This window comes from Mauremys reevesii, linkage group 5 (assembly GCF_016161935.1).
Source record: "Mauremys reevesii isolate NIE-2019 linkage group 5, ASM1616193v1, whole genome shotgun sequence".
Classification (NCBI taxonomy): domain Eukaryota; kingdom Metazoa; phylum Chordata; order Testudines; family Geoemydidae; genus Mauremys; species Mauremys reevesii.
In genome coordinates, this window is record NC_052627.1 from 136,667,087 (window position 1) to 136,691,067 (window position 23,981).

Here is a 23,981-nt window from a genome sequence, read left to right on the forward strand (position 1 = left end):
AGATGTTCGCAGAAAATGTGAGACCTGCGCTCGATGTGTTCAAAGGAAAACTCTGCCCACGAGGGCTGCATATCTGAAGAACATCACCAGCAATAAACCTCTGGAGCTGGTATGCATTGATTTCTTGTCTTTAGAAGTGAACAAAAGGAATATTGGGAACATTCTAGTAGTGACCGACCATTACACGCGATATGCGCAGGCATATCCCACACGTGATCAGAAGGCCACCACTGTCGCTCGAGTACTATGGGAAAAATATTTCTCAGTTTATGGATTCCCAGCCCGGATACACTCGGATCAGGGACGAGACTTTGAGAGTCACCTTCTGAAGGAGGTGCTGAGGATAGCAGGAATTAAAAAGTCGAGGACAACGCCTTATCACCCGCAGGGTGACCTCAGCCAGAGAGGTTCAACCGAACCCTGTTAGATATGTTAGGGACTTTGCGGCCAGAGCAGAAGGCAACCTGGAGCCAACATGTTGCATTTCTGGTGCACGCCACAACGCCACCAAGAACGATGCTACGAGTCACCCCATATCTCTTGATGTTTGGGCGGGAACCAAGATTACCCATAGACCTGTGCTTTGGTGTATCAGAGGATGGCGATAGCTATGAAACCCATCAGCAATATGTATCCCGACTACGAGAAAAGCTGCGGGATGCTTACCACTTAGCTACATCTGCAGCTCGGAAGAATGCAGACCGCAACAAACATCGATATGATTCTAGAGTACGTCTGCAAGAGCTCCAGCCAGGGGACAGAGTCCTGCTGCGAAATTTGGGTATTGCTGGCAAACACAAGATAGCTGACAGATGGAAAGCAATACCTTACTTGGTGATGGAAAAGCTAGGAGACCTGCCGGTCTACAAGATCAAACCTGAAGAGGGTCCAGGGCAGACAAAGACCGTGCATAGAAACCTTTTGCTCCCGGTGGGGGAATTGGTAGGCAGCCCTTATGAGATGGACCACAACAGGGCAATTGGGCAGAACGAAGGTGCTGTACCAAAGCCACCTCCCAACGTGGACAGCCGGCCTCCTGCAGCTAACCTACCCCTACTCAGCACATCTGAGAGTGAGTCTGAGGAGGAAGACACAACCATGGTGTATCCTAGGATGAAGACAAGATTGCAGTCTCGATCAGCTGAATCAAAAGAGACTACCTCCTCTTCCGCCCTAAACCCCATGGCAGAAGTATTTAGGCCCATTCCTGACACTCCTGAGCCACTGGTGGAACCCCCGTGTAATGACTTACACAGATTATTGGACAGTGGCGACATACAGATGGAAGATGTCCCAAGCACCTTCGATCCTCCACGGTTAGAACTAGAAATGCAGGGGCCTATGCCAGTATCCGAGGGGAACTCACAGGAAACCTCCCCATCCGTCACTCAAGAGGATGTCCCCCCTACCACAGCAACAGAGATTCTCCATAGGCGAGACAGAGTAATAAGACCAGTGAAACGGCTAACTTACGATGCACCTGGGGTGATTAGTGAGGAGCCAATACATTTAGCACACAGGTTTGTGAAAGCTAAAGTGGGCTATCTGAGGCCCTTTGGAGGACCAGTAAGTTGGTATAGTAGGGAATGTGATTTGTCGGGACGACAAATTCTCGGCTGGGGGGAGGATGTAAGCAGAGTCAGGATGAGATCTACCCTGACATCTGGTGGTACATTATGAGGAGTGGGCAAAGGAATTTTAGGAATGTGCATTTGCATTGGAAAACCCACTCCACTTAGCATAACACACAGCAGCATGGGATGGTTATTTTCACACTGTGGAATCCCCAATTTCTTTGTTATTGGGGCAGGAAGGAAAAAAAGGGGCTGTTACCTTAATTATGTGAATGAGGAACTATGAGACTGCTTTATGACAAAAATGACTCAACCTACATTAAATAGTACTTGCTAGCCAAGGGACATGGGTTCCAAAACCCAGAGAAGAGAGAGAGGTGGGGACTGGTGTGTGTACCTGATGGTATGGGCCCCTTTTGAGGGCCTGGAACACCAATTGCACTTCCTCCTCTCTCCACTGTTAAAGAGCAGAGCTAATTTTGAATCCTTTAGGAGTCTATCTAGAGGTTGCTGACCTGAATTCACATTGGGCCATGTAGCACTGGGGCTCTCCTACTACATGTTGAAATCACTAAGAGCTGAAGTCACTAAAAGAACTAAGTTTACTGAGCGGAAATCACTGAGTGCTGTGTTAAGTAGTAGGAGAGCCTGAAGATCTATCACCAAGCAGCTGGCAGAGTGGAGCAGTCTGCAGCACGTTGGAGCAGCCCATGGAACAGTGAGCAGTGTGGAGCGGTTTGCGGGGATGGCTGACGTGGTTCACGGGTCTGCTGAAGGAGCGGCACAGCTGGTGGTGTGGAGCCAGTCCTGGTGAAGGCTGCAGCAGAACTCCACGGAGAAGCGGGGCAGTCGGCCCTGGCCCACGTAAGGTGTCCCTTAGCACCCTGTGTGTGCGACCCCTCCCCCCATTTCCACCTGGGGGGGGGAGGGAACTCTGCAGATAAACTTTTGAACTCTGGGGTGGCACTGACCAGAGACTGAGACTTTTGGGTTGTTGGACTTTGGGGTGATTGGACTTAAGACCCTAAGGACAGTGCCAAATGTACTTGGAGGGGGGTTTTGCTTCTGGTTTGTTCCTCCTTTATTAAAAGGATTTTGCTACACTCAGACTTCGTGCTTGCGAGTGGGGAAGTATTGCCTCCTGGAGGCGCCCGGGGGGGTGGTAGGTAATTGTCCCAGGTCACTGGGTGGGGGCTCGAGCCGGTTTTGCATTGTGTTATTGAAACGGAACCCCTGGATACTGAACCCGGCCCTTGTTGCTGCCAACTCAGAGGGGCAGAAGGGTTACACATATATTATATAAACATTACACACCAGTATTTACATGCAATTTCTTTAGCTAGCTAAGAGATCACTGCAATTTTCCATTCCAACTCCTGCCACATGAGAAATCGTTCTTTTAAAATTGCTTTGAAACCTAGATTTGCTCAAAGAAGGCAGCTCTGGAGATCCCTGCAATTCCAAAATGAGTCAGGGAAAGGCCGGAATAAAGAAAGCAAAAACCAGTCTCATTAATGCAGTGGAGGTAACAGTCAGGCGGTTTAAGGGCTGTGTTTTCTCCCAGCCCGCTAACGAGATCCTACCAGAGCAGTGTGCTCTACCAGAGGAGGGAATCCAAAGGCACTTTGATTGGTATAATATTTGCCACCATTTGTATTAATTAACCTCCCGACCGCTGCTTTAATTAGAGCCGTGTGGCCCCTTGGAAAGACTGGACTGTGAAAGAATGTGGCACATTCAAACAGGCTCATTCATCCAGCTGCAGCTGCGGCAGCAGGGAAGAAAGGAAAAGGCTGCCCTACCCCAGTGCATGTGTGTGGGTCAGGCCCTTCCTAAGCCGCTTCTGCAAAAGACTCAGGTTTTTGGAGGCTGACTCCCTAATAGGATTAGAAGGGCACTGCAGAGGTCTCTGCGGCATTGGAGGAGTGAAGTTTCGCAGCTCGCCGGCAGAGGTCCCAGGCAGGTCAACTGTGCAGCTGCCTAGTTCCACTAGGTTGAGCTCAAGGCGTTAATGATTAGAGAGGGACAAGCCAGGAGGGAAGGTGGGCTGATTGGAAGGGACAGGGAGTTAGATTACAAAAGGTCAGGACGCTTTTAGAGAAAACGGTGACTTCTATTTTGGACGGGCCCTGGTGCCCCCATGGAGACCCACAGAATCCACCCGCATGGAGAGTGCAGGATCAGGGCCACGATAAGGATCTCACAGGGCGAGACCTTTTGCGCTGGTTGTTGCGAGGGTGAGGGGTGAACTGGTGATTGACAATGCAGAGTTTGCTGACTGGGTGGAGAAGTAGGGGGCATGGGACCTGAGAATGGCATTTCCGGGGACCACCAGCAGGGGTCACTGGAGAGAGAAAAGCTCCAGCAGGGCCAGGCCAAAGGCACATTTTAGGGGGAAATGACGTGAGGCAGAGGGAACTGGAGAACAGACCGGCTGTGCCCACACAACGGGGCCAAATTCAGGTTGAAAAAGGCAACTCTCATTCTGGCATTTCCCAGCTTTAGAGTGCTTGACTTCGCCACCTGAACGGTGCGTTTTAACATAGTTTTTGGTGTGCATTTCGTAGCTTTTTGAAGAAACCAAACTGACAAAACAGGAGTGCCAGCTTGTGGAACTAGGCGGGTACCCACATGGGTCACTGGAAGGGTCCGAACTGTTAGTTCCATAGCGCAGACCTCTGTCCCGGAGCAACTGACAGCTCTAGTAGGTTGTCATCCCCAACATGAACCAACCAGTAGATGGGGATGAGACACACACTTTGCCAGTGGGTTTCACTGCTACGGGCTGGCAGACGAGGGATACTGAGACTCAGGAATCCTGGGTTCTAGTCTAGGGCCGAGGGGAGTATCTACTCTAGTGGTTACACAGCCCCTGCGCCCACCTGGCCTGACTCCTGTAGCCTGGCCCTTCCAGGCCACTGTCCCAGTTCCACCCCCCGTCTCAAGTCCTCATTCCTGTCCCAATATCCCCCAGCTCCCTGGCCCCCTTGGCTCCATGTCCCCACGCTCACTGGTTCCATGGCCCAGCAGCACACCCCAGCCCCGTCCCCAACCCCCTTGGCTTCTTGTCCCAGTGCCCTCAAACCCTCGGCTTCTCTTCTCCACGCTGCCCACCTGGGTCTTTGTCCCAGTCTCACCCACCACCTGTCTGGCTCCTTGTCCAACCTGCCCTCCCTCCACTGCCGCCAGACTCCTCTCCTCTCCAAGCAGACAGAGTCATCTCCTCCTTGCTGCCTGGGGGCCAGCCGGGGGGTGGCCGTTGGGAGCACAGGACACACAGTCTCCTGCTCTTGGGTTTTGTGCCTGGCCCCTCAGCAGATGGGAAGCGCAATGACAGGGCAAGTGTTGGCCCCAGCAGCCAAATGCCAAGTCCCTGCTCCAGAGCATGATGGGGCTACAGCTTCCCAACAAAATGCTTGAGAGTTTTATTAACATGGGCAAAAACAGCCAATTTTTCCCTAGTCTTGTTCTGGGAAAAGGCGGAACCATTTTTGTTGGGCGGAAAATAACTTCAGCCCGAGGCAGACGCTCAGCAGGGTAAATTCCAGCCCCAACGGTTACAGTTTGGCAAAGTTATAAGCCGCTGACAACGGGGTGTTATAACAGGAAGTGTTATCTAGAGGCGCTACATACAGTCCTCGAACCCTGCCCATCCCCTTAGTGCCGGCCTGCTTGTACGCCGAGAGCCAACTGCAAGGGTGGTTCTGTGAGTGTGTTGTGGCTGCCTCGTCACAAGGAGCTGGAATCAGACCCCCCACCCAACAGTCAGAGACACATCGATTCCAAGGGTAGACAGGACCACTGCGATCCTCTAGTCTGACCCCTGCATAGCCGGAGAAGTGCCCCGAAATAATCCCTAGAGCCGAGTTTAGAAAAACAGCCCATCTTGATTTGACAATTGCCAGTGATTGAGAACCCACCACAACTCGTGGGTAGGTTGTTCCAATGGTTAATTACCCTCCTTATTACAAATTTATCCCTTATTTCCTGTCTGAATTTGTTGAGCGTCAACTTCCAGCCACTGGATCGTGTTATTCCTGCCTCTGCTGGCCTGAAGAGCCCGTAACTGAATATTTGTTATTTATAGACTGTGATCCATTCTCCCCTTAACCTTCTCTTTGCTAAGCTCAATAGATGGAGCTCTGTGAGTCTCTCGCTACCAGGCAGGTTTTCTAACCCTCTGATCAGTCTCATGGCTCGTCTTCTCTGAACCCTCTGTAATTTATCAACATCCTTCTTGAACTGTGGACACCAGCACTGGAAGCAGGATTCCAGCCGTGGTCACACCAGTGCCAAATACAGAGGAAAAACAACCTCCGCGCTCCTACTTGAGATTCCCGTTTATGCATCCGAGGATCGCATTAGCCCTTTGGCCACAGCGTCACCCTGGGAGCTCCTGTTCAGCTCATTATCCACCACGACTGTCAAATCTTTTTCAAAGTCGCTGCTTCCCAGGATAGAGTCCCCCTTCCTGTACAGGGCTGCCCGGGGGGGGGAGGGGGGGGGAAGTGGGGCAATTTGCCCCAGGCTCCGGGCCCCACAGGGGCCCCCACAAGAGTTTTTCAGGGCCGCTGGAACAGGGTCCTTCACTCACTCCGGGGGTCCTGGAAAACTCTCGCGGGGCCCAGGCCCCAGGAGCTTCTTCCGCTCTGGGTCTTCGGTGGCAATTCAGGAGGGCGGGGGTCCTTCCGCTCTGGGACCCGCCGCCGAAGTGCCCCAAAGACCCGCGGCGGGGGGTCCTTCCACTCTGGGACCGGCCGCCGAAGTGCCCCAAAGACCTGCGGCGGGGGGTCCTTCCGCTCTGGGACCCGCCGCTGAAGTGCCCCAAAGACCCGCGGAGGGGGGGTCCTTCCGCTCTGGGACCCGCCGCTGAAGTGCCCCGAAGACCCGCGGCAGGGGGTCCTTCCGCTCTGGGACCCGCCGCTGAAGTGCCCCGAAGACCCGCGGAGGGGGGTCCTTCCGCTCTGGGACCCGCCGCTGAAGTGCCCCGAAGACCCGCGGCGGGGGGTCCTTCCGCTCTGAGACCTGCTGCTGAAGTGCCCCGAAGACCCGCGGCGGGGGGTCCTTCCGCTCTGAGACCTGCTGCTGAAGTGCCCCAAAGACCCGCGGCGGGGGGTCCTTCCGCTCTGAGACCCGCCGCTGAAGTGCCCCGAAGACCCGCGGCGGGGGGTCCTTCCGCTCTGAGACCTGCTGCTGAAGTGCCCCGAAGACCCGCGGCGGGGGGGTCCTTCCGCTCCAGGACCCGCCGCTGAAGTGCCCCAAAGACCCGCGGCGGGGGGTCCTTCCGCTCTGAGACCCACCGCTGAAGTTCCCCGAAGACCTGCGGCGGGGGGTCCTTCCGCCCTGGGACCCACCGCCGAAGTGCCGGGTTTTTGGTGGCAATTCAGTGGCAGCGGGAGACCCCAGACCCCTGAATCCTCTGGGCAGTCCTGTTCCTGTATGTATGACCATGATCATTATTCCCAGATGTAGATACGTACATTTCGCCATATTAGAATGAACATGGTCGCTGCCAAACTTGACGAGATTCAAGTGAGCTAGAGGGACAGAATGGCTTAGTAGTGGGAATGAGGACTAGCCAGTGCTGCTGCTAGGATTTGAACTGAAGGCCCAACCCGCTACAGCAAAGCCCTCTGCCATTCAGCTAGCTGCTCACAGGAGTAGGCTGGTCTCTTCCGGAGAACAGGGAACAGCTGGAGGGTAGGGATAGGATACAGAGGGACCTAGACAAATTGGAGGATTGGGCCAAAAGAAACCTGATGAGGTTCAACAAGGACAAGTGCAGAGTCCTGCACTTAGGATGGAAGAATCCCATTCACTGTTACAGACTAGGGACTGAGTGGCTAGGCAGCAGTTCTTCAGAAAAGGACCTAGGGGTTACAGTGGACGAGAAGCTGGATATGAGTCAACAGTGTGCCCTTGTTGCCAAGAAGGCTAACAGCATTTTAAGCTGTATAAGTAGGGGCATTGCCAGCAGATGGAGGGACATGATCATTCCCCTTTATTCAACATTGGTGAGGCCTCATCTGGAGTACTGTGTCCAGTTTTGAGCCCCACACTACAAGAAGGATGTGGAAAATTTGGAAAGAGTGCAGCGGAGGGCAACAAAAATGATTAGGGGGCTGGAGCACATGACTTATGAGGCGAGGCTGAGGGAACTGGGATTGTTTAGTCTGCAGAAGAGAAGAATGAGGGGGGATTTGATAGCAGCCTTCAACTACCTGAAAGGGGGTTCCAAAGAGGATGGATCTAGATGGTTTTCAGTGGTACCCGATGACAGAACAAGGAGTAATGGTCTCAAGTTGCAGTGGGGGAGGTTTAGGTTGGATATTAGGAAAAACTTTTTCACTAGGAGGGTGGTGAAGCACTGGAATGGGTTCCCTAGGGAGGTGGTGGAATCTTCTTCCTTAGAGGTTTTTAAGGTCAGGCTTGACAAAGCCCTGGCTGGGATGATTTAGTTGGGGCTGGTCCTGCTTTGAGCAGGGGGTGGGACTAGATACCTCCTGAGGTCCCTTCCAACCCTGAGATTCTATGATTCTATGATTCTGGATGGACCAGCCACCATGACATGCGCTTTGCAAGCACACTATACAGATGGCAAGGTCTCCTCCAGGGCTAGTGGACGGAGGCAGAAAAGGGAACAGAAAATCACCTCCCTTCTCCTGTGTGGGTGTTCAACCCACTCTTGTGCCACCGTGGGTACAGAGCCTGACTTCCCCAAAGACACTCGCAATCCAATCTCTGCAGCGGCTGCTCTTACGGCCCTGCCCCAAGGGGATGTGTGAGAGGAGAGGAGAACTGAGGGTAGGTCTACACATCAATGGAAAACCCAGGGCTGGCCCATGGCAGCTGACTCAGGCTGGTGGGGCTGTTTCATTGCAGTAAAGATGTCTGGGATCCAGGTGGAGCCCGGGCTCTAGGATCCTGCAAGGTGGGATGGTCTCAGAGCTCGGGCTCCAGCCTGAGCCCAGATGTCTACACGGCAATGAAACAGCCCCACATTCCAAGCACTGGGAGCCCGAGTCAGCTGGCACGGATCAGCCGCAGTGTCTAGTGGCTGTGTAGACACATCGTGACCAGGTAAGGCCCCTGCATGCTCACAAGCTCCTTGGAGCAGGGGTGGTTTTTCACTATGGGTTTGTGCAGCGCCCAGCAAAATGGGGCCCTGATCTAGGTTATGGCCTAGAGGTGCTACCATAATACAGATACACTGATATTCTTCTCAGTTTCCTGAGCCATTCAGTCACTCTGACAATGCGCTTTGCAAAGAATGAAACTCATATGGAACCGAACTGGAAAAGGGAACCTACAGAAAATCAATACGGACGCTCAGCAGCAGAATGGGCTGGGTGAGTTGTAGTTGTGGTGTGTTGAGACTGTATTAAAATGATAAGCTATCCCAGTGAGTCTCAGAGATTTTCAAGATCTGTTTGCAAGGGGGTGCTGCAAGGCATGCAAGCTGAGTCTTCAACAAAGAGCCAGCTTAGAGCAAGGTGGGTGAATCCTTCCTTAGGGAGCAGCCTGCTTTGTCTCTATCTGGTTTTGGCTCTTGTGTGTTAAGGTTCTGGGTTTGAAGAACCAAAGTCATGTTACGTCGCAAGCTTCCAGCAAGAGGATTTCCTGGTTTTAGCTGATCTCTGTGTGTGTGTGCCGTGAACATAGTGACAAGGAACCCGCTGCACGCTGTGCACTCACCTGCACGATAGCTTTAGAGCCCACCACTTCCAGGACCTGCCCGCTCCTGCTGGTGCCATTGGGGAGGGTGAAGTTGACAATCTCGGCGTACTGGGCGAACTGCGCAGAGAGAAGCAAGGCTGGGTTTAATGTCTGAGCTGGCGCTGTTCTGTGGGAAGCAATCCTGCCCCGGCTGAATTTCACAACACAACCAGACTCCCCACATTGGTACAACCATTGTGCAATGCCCGGCTCCCTCCCTAGCTCAGTGGGAGTGTCAATGGGAGAGCCTGGCCTTGGTGTAACCCCTTGGGCTGGTGCCCCCCGGACCCTGCTTCCAGCTGAACAATCGGAAATATATCTGTGTGTTCCTTTGGCAGCAGGAGCGCTGCCTGGGTGCTCGCTGCCTCGGGGCACTGCCCTAGATGAGCAGCCCAGGCTGTGCCTACCTCCCATTCCTCGTCCCACACTTTCACGGGGCTCCTCGGCTTCCCCCCACCCCTTCGTGCTCATTTCGTCCTGCTCTCTTCCCCTGCCCCCGACCAAACCTCCTGCACCACTCTGCCCTTTGCATCCTGCCCCTGCGCCCCTGCCACGCAGCCCCTAGGCCTGGAGCTCCCTCCTGCCCCGCTCTTCATTCTGATCCTTTCTTCACGCTCACGCCTCGTATTCATCACGTCTATGGATAAGGCACCAGACTGGGACGCCGGAGATCTGGGGTCTGTTCCCAGCTCTGCCACTGACCTACTGGGGGACCTTGGGCAAGTCCCTTCATGCCCCCATGCCTCAGTTTGCCCATCTGTAAAGTGGGGCTAACACCACTCCCATGTCTATTTAGAGCGTGAGCGTCCCTACCTAACGGGGGTGCTGCAAGGATAAATTCATGCACATTCGTGGGGGGGCGGGGCTCAGACTCTAGGGCGTAAGACGTCCAAACAGCTAAAGGTAGCAGGGAAATTGGCTCAGAATCACAGTCTGCACTTGGGTACTTTGAAATGGACCTTCAGTCAATGCCAGGCTGGTGAAAGCTGCCACATCGGAAAGCCTCTCCTTCGCCACAGAGCAGGAGAGGATGGGGGCGGATGCAAAGGGCAGGCTACCCCCCCCCACACACACACACTGCCCTGCCCTCCCATAGCCCCCACTTTGAGCAAGGGAGTAGTTCACCTTCTGGCTACAGCTACATCCCCCGGACTAACCCCCATGTAGTTACAGCAGGGAGGGAGATGCACCATGGTCACTCTCTACTGACCTGGCTTGGATTAGAACCAAGGCTCACGTCTACATAGCCCGTGAAGGCTGTAGTGCGGGTAGGCTTGACTCTAACGAACACAGGTAACGATCATAGCAGAGACGTGGCGGCTCGGACTTCAACATGGGCCAGCTGCCACAGCACAAGGCTGCTGGGGGCCTGGGGACGTACCCAGGTTGCTAGTCTGCTGCCGTATCTTCCCTACTGCTGTTAGCCATGCTTAGGGTGACCAGACAGCAAATATGAAAAACCGGGACGGGGGGGTGGCACCTATATAAGAAAAAGACCCCAAAATCGGGACTGTCCCTATAAAATCGGGACATCTGGTCACCCTACCCATGCTAGCTAGATTAAAGCTAGCACAGATGGGCCTATATCCCATTATGGTGCCCCCCAGATCCCCCGTTGCTTCCTAAGCTCTGGCATTGGCCCACTGTCCTTCCCTAAAGTTGCCGAATTGTGTATGTTCCAAAGAATGGGCATTTCGCCAAACCTCCAGCAGTCCTGTTCCACGCACCAGCCACCGGCCTGCTGGCTTAGCCTCAGCCAGGACGGTGCAGTTTCCCCGGCCACTGGGCATCTACGCCTGTGAACTTTGGACTTTAAATCTCCAGTAAAAACTTTCTTTTAAAACAATCTAACACGTGGCCCAGCTCTTTAACTGATCTTATTCATTTCCATCCTGCACGTGTCAGAGTGAAAGGCGCTATCGCCACGACCCAGGATGTTGCAATTGATCAACAAAGCATTTATTTATTACCAGGCATAACCCTTCCTCTGGAGCCAGGGGCAGCTACGTATGGAATGCAGCTTTCCTGGCTTCAGCGTTGGCCGCTTTTAACTCGAGAGCTGCCCTAATGCCACTGACGAGGGCCTGGATAGCAGGGTTACAATAACAGTGACTCATTGAGACAGGGGAGTTCGATCCCTCGTCTCTAGGCAAGCACCGAGATTGGTGACAAACACAGAATGCTGAATGCCCAGCCCCGTGCCCGAGCCGGAAGATCATGGCCCCCATAACTGAGCAGACGGTGAGCATACCAGGGCCTGGTGTGAGTGGACACACAACTCCAGCCCATCCGTGTCCACAGAGCTTTCAGCCAGGCTGAATCTGCCCTGAAAATGCAGGATGAGCACATCCGTGTCCACTAGAGGTCACTTTGTCAAACCAAGCAGCAGCATTTCCCCCGGCTACTAAAACCTCCCGGTAACAGGAGCTACACCCAACAGAGCTAGTCAGTTCGCACAAGGGATGGAACTGTCTCTGGGCACTGGTGTCAATGGGGAGGAATTTCTTTCAGAGACCGTGGTGACATGCCAGATTTTCTGGCGTTGGGGAAATACAGGCATTTTACATAATGGGTATCACAGGTGGAGGTGAATACCTACACACCCCGTGAGAAAGCAATTCTATAAGCAAAGAAATCTAGCTGGCTTTGCAGGATGGCCGTTAGGGGGAACACCACTATTTACCTCTCTCCCTTCTGAAAACATTTATTCCTATCCTTTCTTTCCTATCTTTTAACCAGTTACTGACTGATCCAAGAAGGCCAACGGCATAGTGGGCTGCATTAGTAGGAGCATTGCCAGCAGAGCGAGGGAAGTGATTATTCCCCTCTATTCAGCGCGGTGAGGCCACACCTGGAGTGTTGCGTCCAGTTTTGGGCCCCCCACTACAGAAAGGATGTGGACAAATTGGAAAGAGTCCAGCGGAGGGCAACAAAAATGATCAGGGGGCTGGGGCACATGACTTATAAGGAGAGGCTGAGGGAATTGGGCTTATTTAGTCTGCAGAAGAGAAGAGTGAGGGGGGATTTGATAGCTGCTTTCAACTACCTGAAGGGGGGTTCCAAAGAGGATGGAGCTCGGCTGTTCTCAGTGGTGGTAGATGACAGAACAAGGAGCAAAGGTCTCAGGTTGCAGTGGGGGAGGTCTAGGTTGGATATTAGGAAACACTATTTCACTAGGAGGGTGGTGAAGCACTGGAATGGGTTCCCTAGGGAGGTGGTGGAATCTCCATCCTTAGAGGTTTTTAAGGCCCGGCTTGACAAAGCCCTGGCTGGGATGATTTAGTTGGGCTGGTCCTGCTCTGAGCAGAGGGGTTGGACTAGATCAGTGGTTTTCAAACTGCGGGTCGCGACCCAGTACTGGGTACAGTCAGGCACTGGGTCGCGGCAGCTCTGGTCAGCACTGCCGTTAAAAGTCCCGGGCCGTTAAAAGTCCCGGCGGCGGTGCTGCCCGGGTAAAACAGGCTAGTCTCTACCTGTTCTGACACCGCGCTGCACCCCAGAAGTGGCCAGCAGCAGGTCCGGCTCCTAGGCGGGGGGAGGAGAGGGCATGGGGCTCCGTGCGCTGCCCCTGCCCTGAGCACCGGCTTCACTGGGGGGGAGGTGTCTGCAGGTGGGGGTCGCGCAGAGCTACTTCCACACCTCTGCCTAGGAGCCGGGCCTGCTGCTCGCCACTTCTGGGGCGCAGCGCAGTCCATGGTGCCAGGACAGGCAGGAAGCCTGCCTTAGCACCCCTGCTGCACCGCAGACCGGGAGCCGCCCGAGGTAACCCTGTGCCCCAACCTCATGTCCCAATCTCCTGCCCCAGCCCTGAGCTCCCTCCCAAACCCAGAGCCCCTTCCTGCACCCTAAACTCCTCATTCCTGGCCCCCACCCCAGAGCCTGCACCCCCAGCCCAGAGCCTGATCCCCCTCCCACACCCCAAACCCCTCATAGCCAGCTCCGTTGGGTCGCGGGCGTCAACACTTTTCTTCAACTGGGTCGCCAGAAAAAAAGTTTGAAAACCACTGGACTAGATGACTTCCTGAGGTCTCTTCCAGCCCTAATCTTCTATGAAAGAACCTTCCCTCTTAACCCATGGCGCCTTACTTTGCTTAAGAGCCTTTGGTGAGGAACCTTGTTAAAGGCTTTCTGAAAGTCCAAGTACGCTATATCCATCAGATCATCCTTGTACACGTTTGTTGACTCCCTCAAAGATTCCCCAACAAATCATGTTCATCTCTGTAAGTTTTCCCGGTACTGATGTGAGGCTTACAGGCCTGTAATTGCCAGGGTCAGCTCTGGAACCTTTTTTAAAGATTGGCATCACATTAGCTATCCGCCAGTCATCTGGTACAGAAGCTGATTCAAATGATCAGTTACATACCACAGTTAGTAGTTCTGCAATTTCACATTTGAGTTCCTTCAAAACTCTCGGGTGAAAACCACCTGGTCCCGGTGACTGATTACTGTTTAGTTTGTCAATTTGTTCCAGGATCTCCTCAATGACACCTCAATCTGGGACAGTTCCTCAGCTTTGTCACATAAAAAGAATGGCTCAGGTTTGGCAATCTCCCTCACAGCCTCAACCATGAAGACTGATGCAAATAATTCATTTAGTTTCTCCCCAATGGCCTTATCGTCCTTGAGTGCTGCTTTAGCATCTCAATGGTCCAGTGGCCCCACTGGTTCTTTGGCAGCTTCCTGCTTCTGATGTACTTAACATTTTTTTTTTGCCATTACTTTGAGTCTTTGGCTAGTTGCTCTTCAAATTCCTTTTTGGCCTGACTCACTGTATGTTTACCTTTCACTTGCCAGAGTTTAGGCTCCTTTCTATTTTCCTCGGTAGGATACAACTTCTAATGCTTAAAGGAGGCCTTATGGCCTCTGCCTGCTTCTCTCCCTTTGTTGTTTAGCCAGGGGGGCAGGTTTTTGGTCCTGTTACTATATTTTTTTAATTTGGGGTATATTTAATTTGAGCCTCTATTATAGTGTTTTTAAAAAGTGTCCATTCAGCGTGCGGGGATTTCACTTTTGGCACCGTACCTTTTAATTTCTGTTTCACGAACCTCCTCAGTTTTCTGTAGTTCCTCTTTCTGAAATTAAAAGCTACTGTGCTGGGCTTCTTTGGTGTCCTCCCCTCCAGGATGTTAAATGTAATTATATCATGGTTGCTGTTATCAAACAGTTCAGGTATATTCACCTTGTGAACCTGATCCTGTGCTCCACTTAGGACTAAACCAAGGACTGCCTCTCCCCTTGTGGGTTCCAGGACTAGCTGCTCCAAGAAGTAGTTATTTATGGTGTCTAGAAACTTTATCTCTGCATCCCATCTTGAGGTGACTTGTACCCAGTTAATACGGGGATCATGTACCCAGTTAATATGGGGATAGCTGAAATCCCCCATTACTACTGAGTTTTCTATTTTTATAGCCTCTCCTCTCCTTGAGCATTTCACAGTCACCATTACCATCCTGGTCAGGTGGTCGGTAGTATATCCCTACTGCTATAGTCTTATTATTCAAGCACTACATTTCTATCCATCGAGACTTTATGGTACGGTTGGTTTATTTAAAATGTGTGCTACATTTGACTCTCTGTTTTCTTTCACATACAGCACTACTCCTCCACCAAGTTTCTGTGATGCCCGTTATATCCATAGTCTCATTTAATACCAGGCACTAGAGTTCCTCCATCTTAGTATATAGACTTCTAGCATTTGTACATAAGGACTTATAAAATGTGTCACCTTTTAGCTGTGTGCCACCAAGACACACACCATTTGCTTAGCATAGGATTTGGCCAAACACAAACTAAGCGTGATTTTGCATGTGTCTGTGCCACATACCATGGTTCCTTTCCAGCGTGGCTGCATCACGTCATCCAGCCAGCGGGGAGAGCTCTAAGCAGGCAGCATGTGCCAAGAAGGGAAGGGGACAGAATCCAGGGAGGGCTCCAAAAGGACTGTACGGCTCCCTTGTTCTCGGCCCGGCCCAAGAGGGGCTTTGGCTGTGCCAGGACAGGCCGTCTCTCCGCCCCTTGATGAGTGTTAATTCAGCCCCAGGGCCCACGTAGATCCCACCTCTCTGGTTACAGCCCACCTGCAGCAGGTGCTTCTGGGCAACCCGTACCACAGATCAGCTGTTGCGGGGAGGCACTGCAGGGCTCCCCTTGTTGGTTCCCTTGATCCATCCACACCAAATGGGCTCCAGTTGCAAGATCCACCACCCGCCGCACCCTGCAGCTGCCTTCCCCCCTCGGGATCTCAGGCCCACGTCCTCCAAGGCATTTAGGCACCTCCACCCCATGGGAGTTTGGCAGGATCAGGGCCCCTCTCCCTGTCCCGTGTCATCGCTGGACCCTGAGAGATGCTCTGCTCTCCTCCTCCCCTCACTGCACCTGGGCAGGGTCCGATTCAGCCACTCAGGGGCCCTGGGCATGACACAAGGACTCCAGTGTCTCTGCTCCCCTCTTAAAGTGGTGGTGGGAGGGGGGCCCACCCCTTCCCAGAATGCTGCCCTTTTCCCCCAGGAGCATCGGGGACAACAGCTGGGATTCATTCCCCCCCACACACCACCCACCCTCAGGGGAACAGGAGCAGAGGTAGCAGGGTGCCTGCCCAGGACTCACCCCAACCGTCAGGGGTGTAAATGTTTGGGTGAGTGCCCCAGGCCCACTGTGCTGCCTGACAGGGCCAGCTCCAGGCACCAACTCAGCAAGCAGGTGCTTGGGGCGGCAAGAGGAAGGGGCAGCACGTAGGGCTCTTCGGCGGCAATTCGGTGGTGGGTCCCTCGGTCCCTCTCAGAGGGAAGGACCTGCCGCCGAATTGCCGCCGAAGAAGAAAGCAGCGCGGTGGAGCTCCCCCCAACCCCGCCGCTTGGGCTCCACTACTGAGCTGAACTGAGATGTATAGGGCAATTCCAACTTCTCAGAGCTATTGGTGCAGGCTCTCAGCAGACTCAGGCAGATAAAGTTGATGCATTGGTTACCCTTAGGTCATGTTTTCAAGCTTTCCTTTGCACCCCTGGTTCACGTGACTCCAGGAGCTGGCACCCTTGGTACAGGCTTGTAATGCCTCGGCCTTAATCCACCATACAGCTTTCTCCCACCCTTCTGCCAGTAGCAACACCTGTGCCACCCAGCTGTCGTCTGCGGGCTTGACGGGGGGATGGGGGGAAGAAGGGCATCACTACCTGAAGCGAGGCAGATAATCCTGTTTCTGTTGCACAAGAAGGAGAATCCAGCTAACCCCACCCCTCCTCCCGGGGCCCAGCCCAGCTGCCCAGTCCAGATGTAGATCAGAATCAGAGTCCCCTTCCCACTCCTACACACATGGCCTGACTCCCACTGCCGTGCATCTGAGCCTCGATCCTTCCTTCTGCTATGGCCCACTCCCCGGGGGCAGAAAGACCAGCAGCCCCGTGGATCCAGCTGCACGAGCCCCCCTGGAATCACCAGCACAGCAGCTCTGTTTGCACCAGACCCCCTGGGCAGCCCCAGGTGTAGGGGGCATGGGCTGAGCGTCTCTGCGCTCCGGCTACTCTCAGCAGCTGCAAAGGGGGAAATCAAGGAGCTGCAGCCACCTTGGCTCCCCCTTGCTCGCTGAATGCAGCTCAGATCAGGCCCCGCTGATGGGCCCTTTACGCCCAGGGGAGACACGTGCTTCTGTGAGGGGAGGCTGGGGGAGATGACGTGGGGGGAACCAGACCCTTCCCCCCCCACACTCAGCTGGGCAGCAGCCTGGTCCTCTGCTGGGGCCCCGAGGGGGTCAGGTTCATTCTTGTGCACTCACTGCTCCCCGCACCGGGGGCAACCCCCCTGCTCCAGGCGATTGCGCTGCTGGCCCTCCTCGGCCAGCCGGAGAAGCCATGCCAGGCCCCGGGAGCCCCTTGAATGGGCCCTCGCCCCGTAGCCTGTCAGGCAGGGTCATTAGGAGAAGCAGTAACGAGGAGGCCAATCACACGGCCCTAGGGAGGCCTCTGTTCATTATGGGCACAAACCCCGGAGGCAGCTTCCCTCCCGCTTTGCACTGGAGGGGAAATGCCACACAGGGGGCCCGATCCTGATCCCGCTGAGCTCAGAGGCAGCCAGATCAGAAACCTCTCCCCGGCCGAGGTCTGGGGCTCTCTGCGCGAGGCCGCGGCTGGGCGGGCGCCATGTCTTTGCGGCAGCGAATGGCTCCTATGCGCTGAGCCAGGCGCTGCCTGTGGGGGCTGGGAGAGAAGACGCCTGTTGAGAAGACATCAGGGCTCAGCAGAGCTAATCCCAGCCCCCGTCCTCCCACCCCAGCCCACGAGTGGGACCTGGAGTTTGGGCGGCTTAGGGGCTGGGGAAACCCAGGGGGGAAGGGGTTCGGCTTGTGGGTGCCTCTCTCTGCCCCCGAGCCCTGGGCTGGGGGTTTCAGTCATTCCAAGATGGGCCAGGTCAGGGCCTTACTGGCATGGGGGGCACAGAGAGATGCCTCCCCCGGGTAACTCGAATACATCTCCTGCCCCCCCCCCCTGGCTTAGACTCGTATCATAGAATATCAGGGTTGGAAGGGACCTCAGGAGGTATCTAGTCCAACCCCCTGCTCAAAACAGGACCAATTCCCAACTAAATCACCCCAGCCAGGGCTTTGTCAAGCCTGACCTTAAAAACCTCGAAGGAAGGAGATTCCAAGTGCATTTGCCTCAGGAGAAGATAAGGTTAAGCCAAACTCAGCTTGGACATGACCCCCCCGGGGTGGACTACCTGATGGACAGCCCCTAAGCCCCTCAGGATCCTGCAGGTTGTACACGACAGATCTCCCCGAAAACTATCTCCTCACCTCAGCCGAGAGGCGACAACAAGCCCGGAGCGTTGTATGTGCCTGTAGTTAAAGTGAAAGCACATGACTTGGCACAACGGGCCGGCACAGCAGTGCTGTTCCTACGGTACCACTAAGGAGGGACCAGACGGAGAAAACGGGGCCGCTCATGGGAGAGGCGGGGGCCAAGGACTGTGTGCAAGCGAGAGGGAGAGCCCAAAGCAGAATGTGGGAGAAAGCGTAAGGCTGACGCAGTGACATGCTGCCCAGTCGTTTGGCATAGGATAAAGCACCAGGGAATGCATTTCGGTTACCTTCACATTGTCCAGCACCACCAGCGGCCCGTTGACCCCGCACACCGTCCGGTACGCTGCAGAGCAAAGAGCACGGCATTAGAAACGGACTTGGAATAGGGCTGGTTCCCAGGATCAGGCAAGACAGGGATGGCCCCGGGGACATCAAGGCAGCAGCCAGGCTATCGAAAGGTCCAAGCTGTAAATCTTAGAACCTGCCAGAGTAGATTGAACCTTGGGTCATTGGTCCAGTCTCCTGCCGCTGCCAGTCGCCAGCCCCAGAAGCAGGGTGTAAGAACCCCACAGCAGGCAGCAGTGGGATAATCTGCCCCCTATTAAGGTCTCATCCTACTTCCTATGAAGAGTATTTACATTGTGGTAGTGCCTAGCAGCCCCAGTCATGGGCTGGGACCGCACTGCGCTAGGTGCTGTACAAACACACCTTTGTCCCTCAAAGAGCTGATAATGTAAATTAGAGATTAGTTAAACCCCTTAAATATGAAGGTTTGTGTCCCTTCCAAAATCTGGGTGAGTGTTAACTATGAAAACATTCTGGCTGTCTAGCTTCTAAGCCCTTAACTGCATCCAGTGGCAATGAGTTCCACAGGCAACTTACACACTGTGTGAAAAAATATTTCCTTTCATCAATTTTGAATCTACCGTCTTTCAATTTCACTGAATGCCTCCTGGTCTTTGTGGTATGCAAATAAAAGCTCTTGCTCGATCTTCTCTAGCCGGTTGATATTGTCTGGGGCACGGCTGGGAGGGGAAGCAGTGCTCGCTGGGTCTCTGCAGCCTCAGAGCCGGCCAAAGGGGTCTCCTGTAGTCAGTGCAGCTGGCGCCCCCATCCCCAAGACAGGGTGGGGGGATTCTTTAGCACTGCATGGGCCGAAGGATCTGAGCCAGAGTCCTAACTGCAGCGAGGCGGCTGCCGGTCTCCTCCCTGAACTGCAGTGGAAGGGGCAGACGTACCACCTGAACCATTTCTGGGGGTGCCCCCCCCGAGATGTCATTGAAGTCAAGTTAGAGGGGAGCCATTCTCTTATTTAATTGTCTGACTGTGTAACCCCATGACTGGCTTCATGGCTAAATCCTAAAGCCAGGACTGGGTTCTAGGACCTGGAATATATGTCTGCACACGGCCCACAGAGGTGCCCCGAACTCAGCATCCAGCCCACTGTGAAAAGGCTGGTCCATGACATGTGTAGGGAACTGACATGTGTGTGGGTGAGAGAGAGAGAGCTAGATGGCAAACTGCCCTCTACCGGATGGAATCAGAACTGGCCAGCTGTGTGTCATAGGCTCTGTACTGCCAGCGGAGGTTCTCCTTTAGCTCAAGCATGCAGGGGCCAGGCTTTTGGAGCAGGGATATTTATCCCCGTTACCACCATGAAGAGCCAGGTGGCTGCGGTGTGCGGTTTAGTGACACCTCTGACATTGCTAGGTGAGCAGGGATTTGTTCCAGGAGGAGAGATGGCTGCTTTCCTTTGAAAATCCCCACGGTGGGTCTGTCACGCTGGACTCTGCTCCCCTTTTCCCCAGTGAACTAAAGCGAGCTCCAGAGAGCTCCTTCAGCAAAGAACTGCAGGGTGCGCCCATCACCTTCCCCTAGCTCCGTGCGCCCAGGCACCAGACCCAGAAATTCCTCCAGCAACGAGAGCCGCACTTGTGCTGATCTCTTCCTGAATGCGCTCTCTCCCCTGCCCCCCTCTCGCAGCCTCAAGTCCATTAGTTCTGACATGTATAGCCACCATTTCTGTAAAGGTCACAACCTGCCCACTAGGCCTTGCACATCTGGGAGCCCCAGGCCCAGGCTGCCCCGCGGCAAAGGTGGGGAGGGGGGATGTGGGGGGATGGGAGCCCCTACCTTGCTATTAGTCAGATTTCAGACCCCTTCACCCAAAAGGGGGCGGTTTCCTCCCGCACTGGCCAAACCAACCCTGGCTGCAACCAAAAATCCAGGCACTGAACTCGCAAACGCTGCTGGAAGGGAAGCGAAGGCGAAACCTACGTCAGCCTCTCCCGCAAGCCCAGGCGGTGGAGCTGCCTGGAGTGTAATTCACGAGGGCCCCCGGCCCCGCCCCCGCCAGCTGCCCGGCTGTAGCCCCATGGCAGGGCTCTGGTGACATCATACACCGTGACAGTGGAGTGACTGGGCGACAAGTTAGTTTAGCACTTCAGAAATGTCACTGTGGTTTTGTCGGAAGCTGTGAAAAGCGGCTCTCGCGCTCAAAAAGAAATGGCACCTTCTTACTCAGCCGCTCCCTGGGCTCAGCGATGCCAGATCCGCTGGCGCTTTGGCTGCTTGTTCCTCCTGCTGGAGCTACCTCGGTTAAAGACAGGAGGAGCCGGACTTGTGCATCACCAGCAAGGCTGTGTACCCAGCACCCACGCCTGGGCAACCCCATGACGGCAAGTGGAGGTGCACAGGTGGGGGCAGGAGGACAGTGGGGCTGCACAGGACGGAGGGGCGGAGTTTAGCCTGTGGAACCTTTATTCCTGGCGGCGAGCTGGGAGACGGAATGACACCAGCTTGAATCTCAGATCCCAGGGGGCAGCTTGTGGGTCTGGCCATTAGAAGAAAACCAAACGTTATTATTTGTATTATCACAGTGCCTGGAGCCGTAGTCATGGCCCAGGACCCCACTGCGCTAGGTGCCGTACAAATCCAGAAGAAAATGATGGTCCCTGCCCCCACGAGCTAACAGGCTAAGTACAAGACAAGAGACAACAGATGGATGCAGACAGATGGAGGACTACACGTGAACCAGGAGAATACTGGTCAGCATGCTAGGAAGAGCTTTGTGCAGCCCGGCCAGAGGGAAGGCTGCAGGGCCAGCTGTTAGAAAAAAATCCATCTTTCTACTTGTAAATTAAACACGTGTGATCTGGCTTCACTGAGACAATTGGCACCCAGCCCCGTACTGCCATTTATACAGAGCAGACCCACCATTTCAAACGGGTGCAGCGCGGAGCCCAGGTGAGCCTCTAAAAAAGAGCCCCAAACCTAGCTCAGCAGTTGAAATCTGGGTTCGGAGTTTGCAGTGGGGGCCCATCTGGAGGTTGATAGACAGGCTGCAAGGAGGTCAGTGGTTCTCTGCAAGGCCTTTGCCCCAGTTTTGTTTCCCAGGGGTTTATAGTCTCGGCGCTTCCCTGGGAATCTCAGGTTCTTTTGAACCCAAAGCTCTGGATGCAGCTCAGCCCAAAGGACTGAGGAAGTCACAAGTCTCCCAAGGTTTTGGCTGGAGATGGCCCCAGACTGTCACTCCAGAGCTCTGGGAAAGTTCAGGTCCTGATCCTATCTTTGCACCTGGCTTCTCTAATGCAATGGGCCAGGACAGATCCCCTGATCCAGACGCACCTGGATTGGGAGGGAGGTTGGCTCTGAAGCTGAGTTTTGTGCCTTGGTTCCCTCTGTAGTTTGGATGGTCTTGTGCCTCTACCACAGACTTCCTGTGTGACCTCGGGCAAGTCACTAGATCATGCTGTGCCTCAGTTTCCCCACCTGTAAAATGGGGATAATAATCCTTCCTTTCTCCCACCTTGTCTGTTCAGGCTGCAAGAGCTTCAGGGCAAGGACTGTCTCTTGCGCTGTGCAGTACCTAGCATATTGCAGCCTCTAGGTCAGCGGTCCCCAACACGCCTGCATTCTGGCCGGCGGTCGAGCATCCGCCGAAATGCCACTGAAATTCAGCGGCATTTCAGTGGCGGCATTTCGGCGGATGCTCGACCGCTGCCATGGTCCTTCATCTGGCGCCCGTCAGACAAAAAGGCTGGGGACCGCTGCTCTAGATGCTAAAGTAACATTCCCATAGAGCGGTGCTCTCCATTTCTCTGTACCGCTGCCCTCACTTCCCCTGGTGTAAATCGGCCGTAACTCTGCTGACGCCAGTAGAGTCACAGCCAGGCATAAAGCTGGTGTGAGAGGCGTCAGACTCCAGGGTACTTTCTAGCCCAGTCCTGAGCAGCAAGCAATGGCAAAGTGATGAAAAAACCTGCCCCTGAGTAATCTACGCCTTGCACCACTGGGCTCGTCTCTGCCTTCCATGTTAGGGCCTCGAGGAGCCTTACAAACATTACTTGAACCTTACTACACCTCACGTCATAAGCGCCCGCGCACACGCACACGCACCCCTTTGATTGCAGGCCAGCACGAATCCAGAGGCTGTCAGGGTTTTGGCTGCCTGACATGGGTCATCTATTTAGAACTTGGCCCTGCAGGATTGCGGAGCCGCTGCTGCCTTGTAGCAGACCGCGGACTCACCGGCATGGCACCTCCTGCCGGTCGCCTTGGGAATTAGCTCAACTCCAGCTCCAGAGCACCCTCTGCTGGCCAGTGGCTCACCTGCCTCAGGCCCTGTGTCCCTCCCGGACCCCAGGGCCCCTTTGACCTAGGGATTCTGCCCCCACAGCAGTCCCCACGCTCTAGGTCTCCCCTCCCAGGGGAACCCCCAATCTTCTAAACTCCCCTTGCCTCAGTGGCTACTGCCAGTCACCATCTAGCCCCCGCTCCCTGAGGCAGACGTCAGTCTGTAACGGCCACTCATCACTGGCAAGGGGGTTGGACCAGCTGCCTTTGCCTAACCCCGGGCTGCACCTCTGTAACCCCAGGACCTTCGTAGGCCTTCGACAAGGCCTCAGCCTGGGGTTTTACCAGGCTGGAGCTCCCCAGCTCCTCTTGTCCTTCCCCAGCATTGCTCCACTTCAGGTACCCTGTGATCCCAGGCAGCCAGGCCCTTCCCGCTCCAGGGCAGGAGTGAGACTCTCCTCAGTTCCTGCCCCCCTGCCCTCTTATCAGGGCCAGCTGGACCCTGATTGAGCTGGCCCCACCTGTGGCCAGCTACTCCCTCAGCTGCTCTCACTGCTTTTCCCAGCGGCAGCCCTCTCCAGGGTGCTTTTAACCCTTGTTCTACTGGAGTGGGGCAGCCGTCCCACTGCACGCCTCCATACTGGGAAACATGCTCTCGCAGGCCGGGAGAGCGCACCCTTTGACCTCAGCCTTGATGTCTCCACCTCGAATGATGCAGTTTTCAGAAGCCGGTTACCTGTGCAGGTGGCATCACTGGCAGCCCTGCAGGTGGCAGCCCAACCAGTGTCCAGCATGGCAGGAATATTAGTTTGCCAGACTCAGTGTGACCATGTGCTCGGCTACCCGACCTTCTGCCTTACAGCTCAATGGCCCATGTACTCCGGTGCTCCCTTCCCTGCCTTATCACATCAAACCATTTTCTCCTCCAGTCTGGTCTCCTGTTGCAGTGTATACGAATAGGGCAGCGTGCCTTTCAATAGCTTGCGAGCCCTCTCCTGGCTCTCACTGCGGGGGCTCTCACACATTGTAGAAAGCAGCCAGAACTGCAGTGTGTCTACCTTGCTAGGCCTTCCCCGTGGTGCGAGTGCAGCAGACATGGCTCTCTGGACCCCACCACGCTTGGATTAGTGGTAGTGCTGTGTAAAGAGCAAACGACACAACACTGGTCTTGTGAACTGCCAGCACGTGAGTCTTCAGAGGGCACCTGCCCTCCCATAATGCACTTGTATTAACAGCTCAATGTGATGCCCTGTGAGAGGAGGGAAATTCCTCCCTGGTCCTTGTAGGAGGTTGGCTCCCATTCAGAAGCACCAGGGTTAATCGCC

The 23,981-nt window shown here is 54.6% G+C and overlaps 1 protein-coding gene across 1 annotated transcript in view; it reads right to left on the minus strand.

The window, feature by feature from the left end:
- The window catches only part of ATP6V1B1 (ATPase H+ transporting V1 subunit B1), a 94,087-nt gene that overhangs the window by 35,650 nt on the left and 34,456 nt on the right, over positions 1–23,981 (minus strand). Inside the window, exons 2-3 of the mRNA XM_039542652.1 lie at positions 18,369–18,424; positions 9,270–9,368 (exon numbers count right to left, since the gene is read on the minus strand). Coding sequence (XP_039398586.1) covers positions 9,270–9,368; positions 18,369–18,424 — 155 coding nt within the window. The remainder of the gene's footprint in view (positions 1–9,269; positions 9,369–18,368; positions 18,425–23,981) is intronic.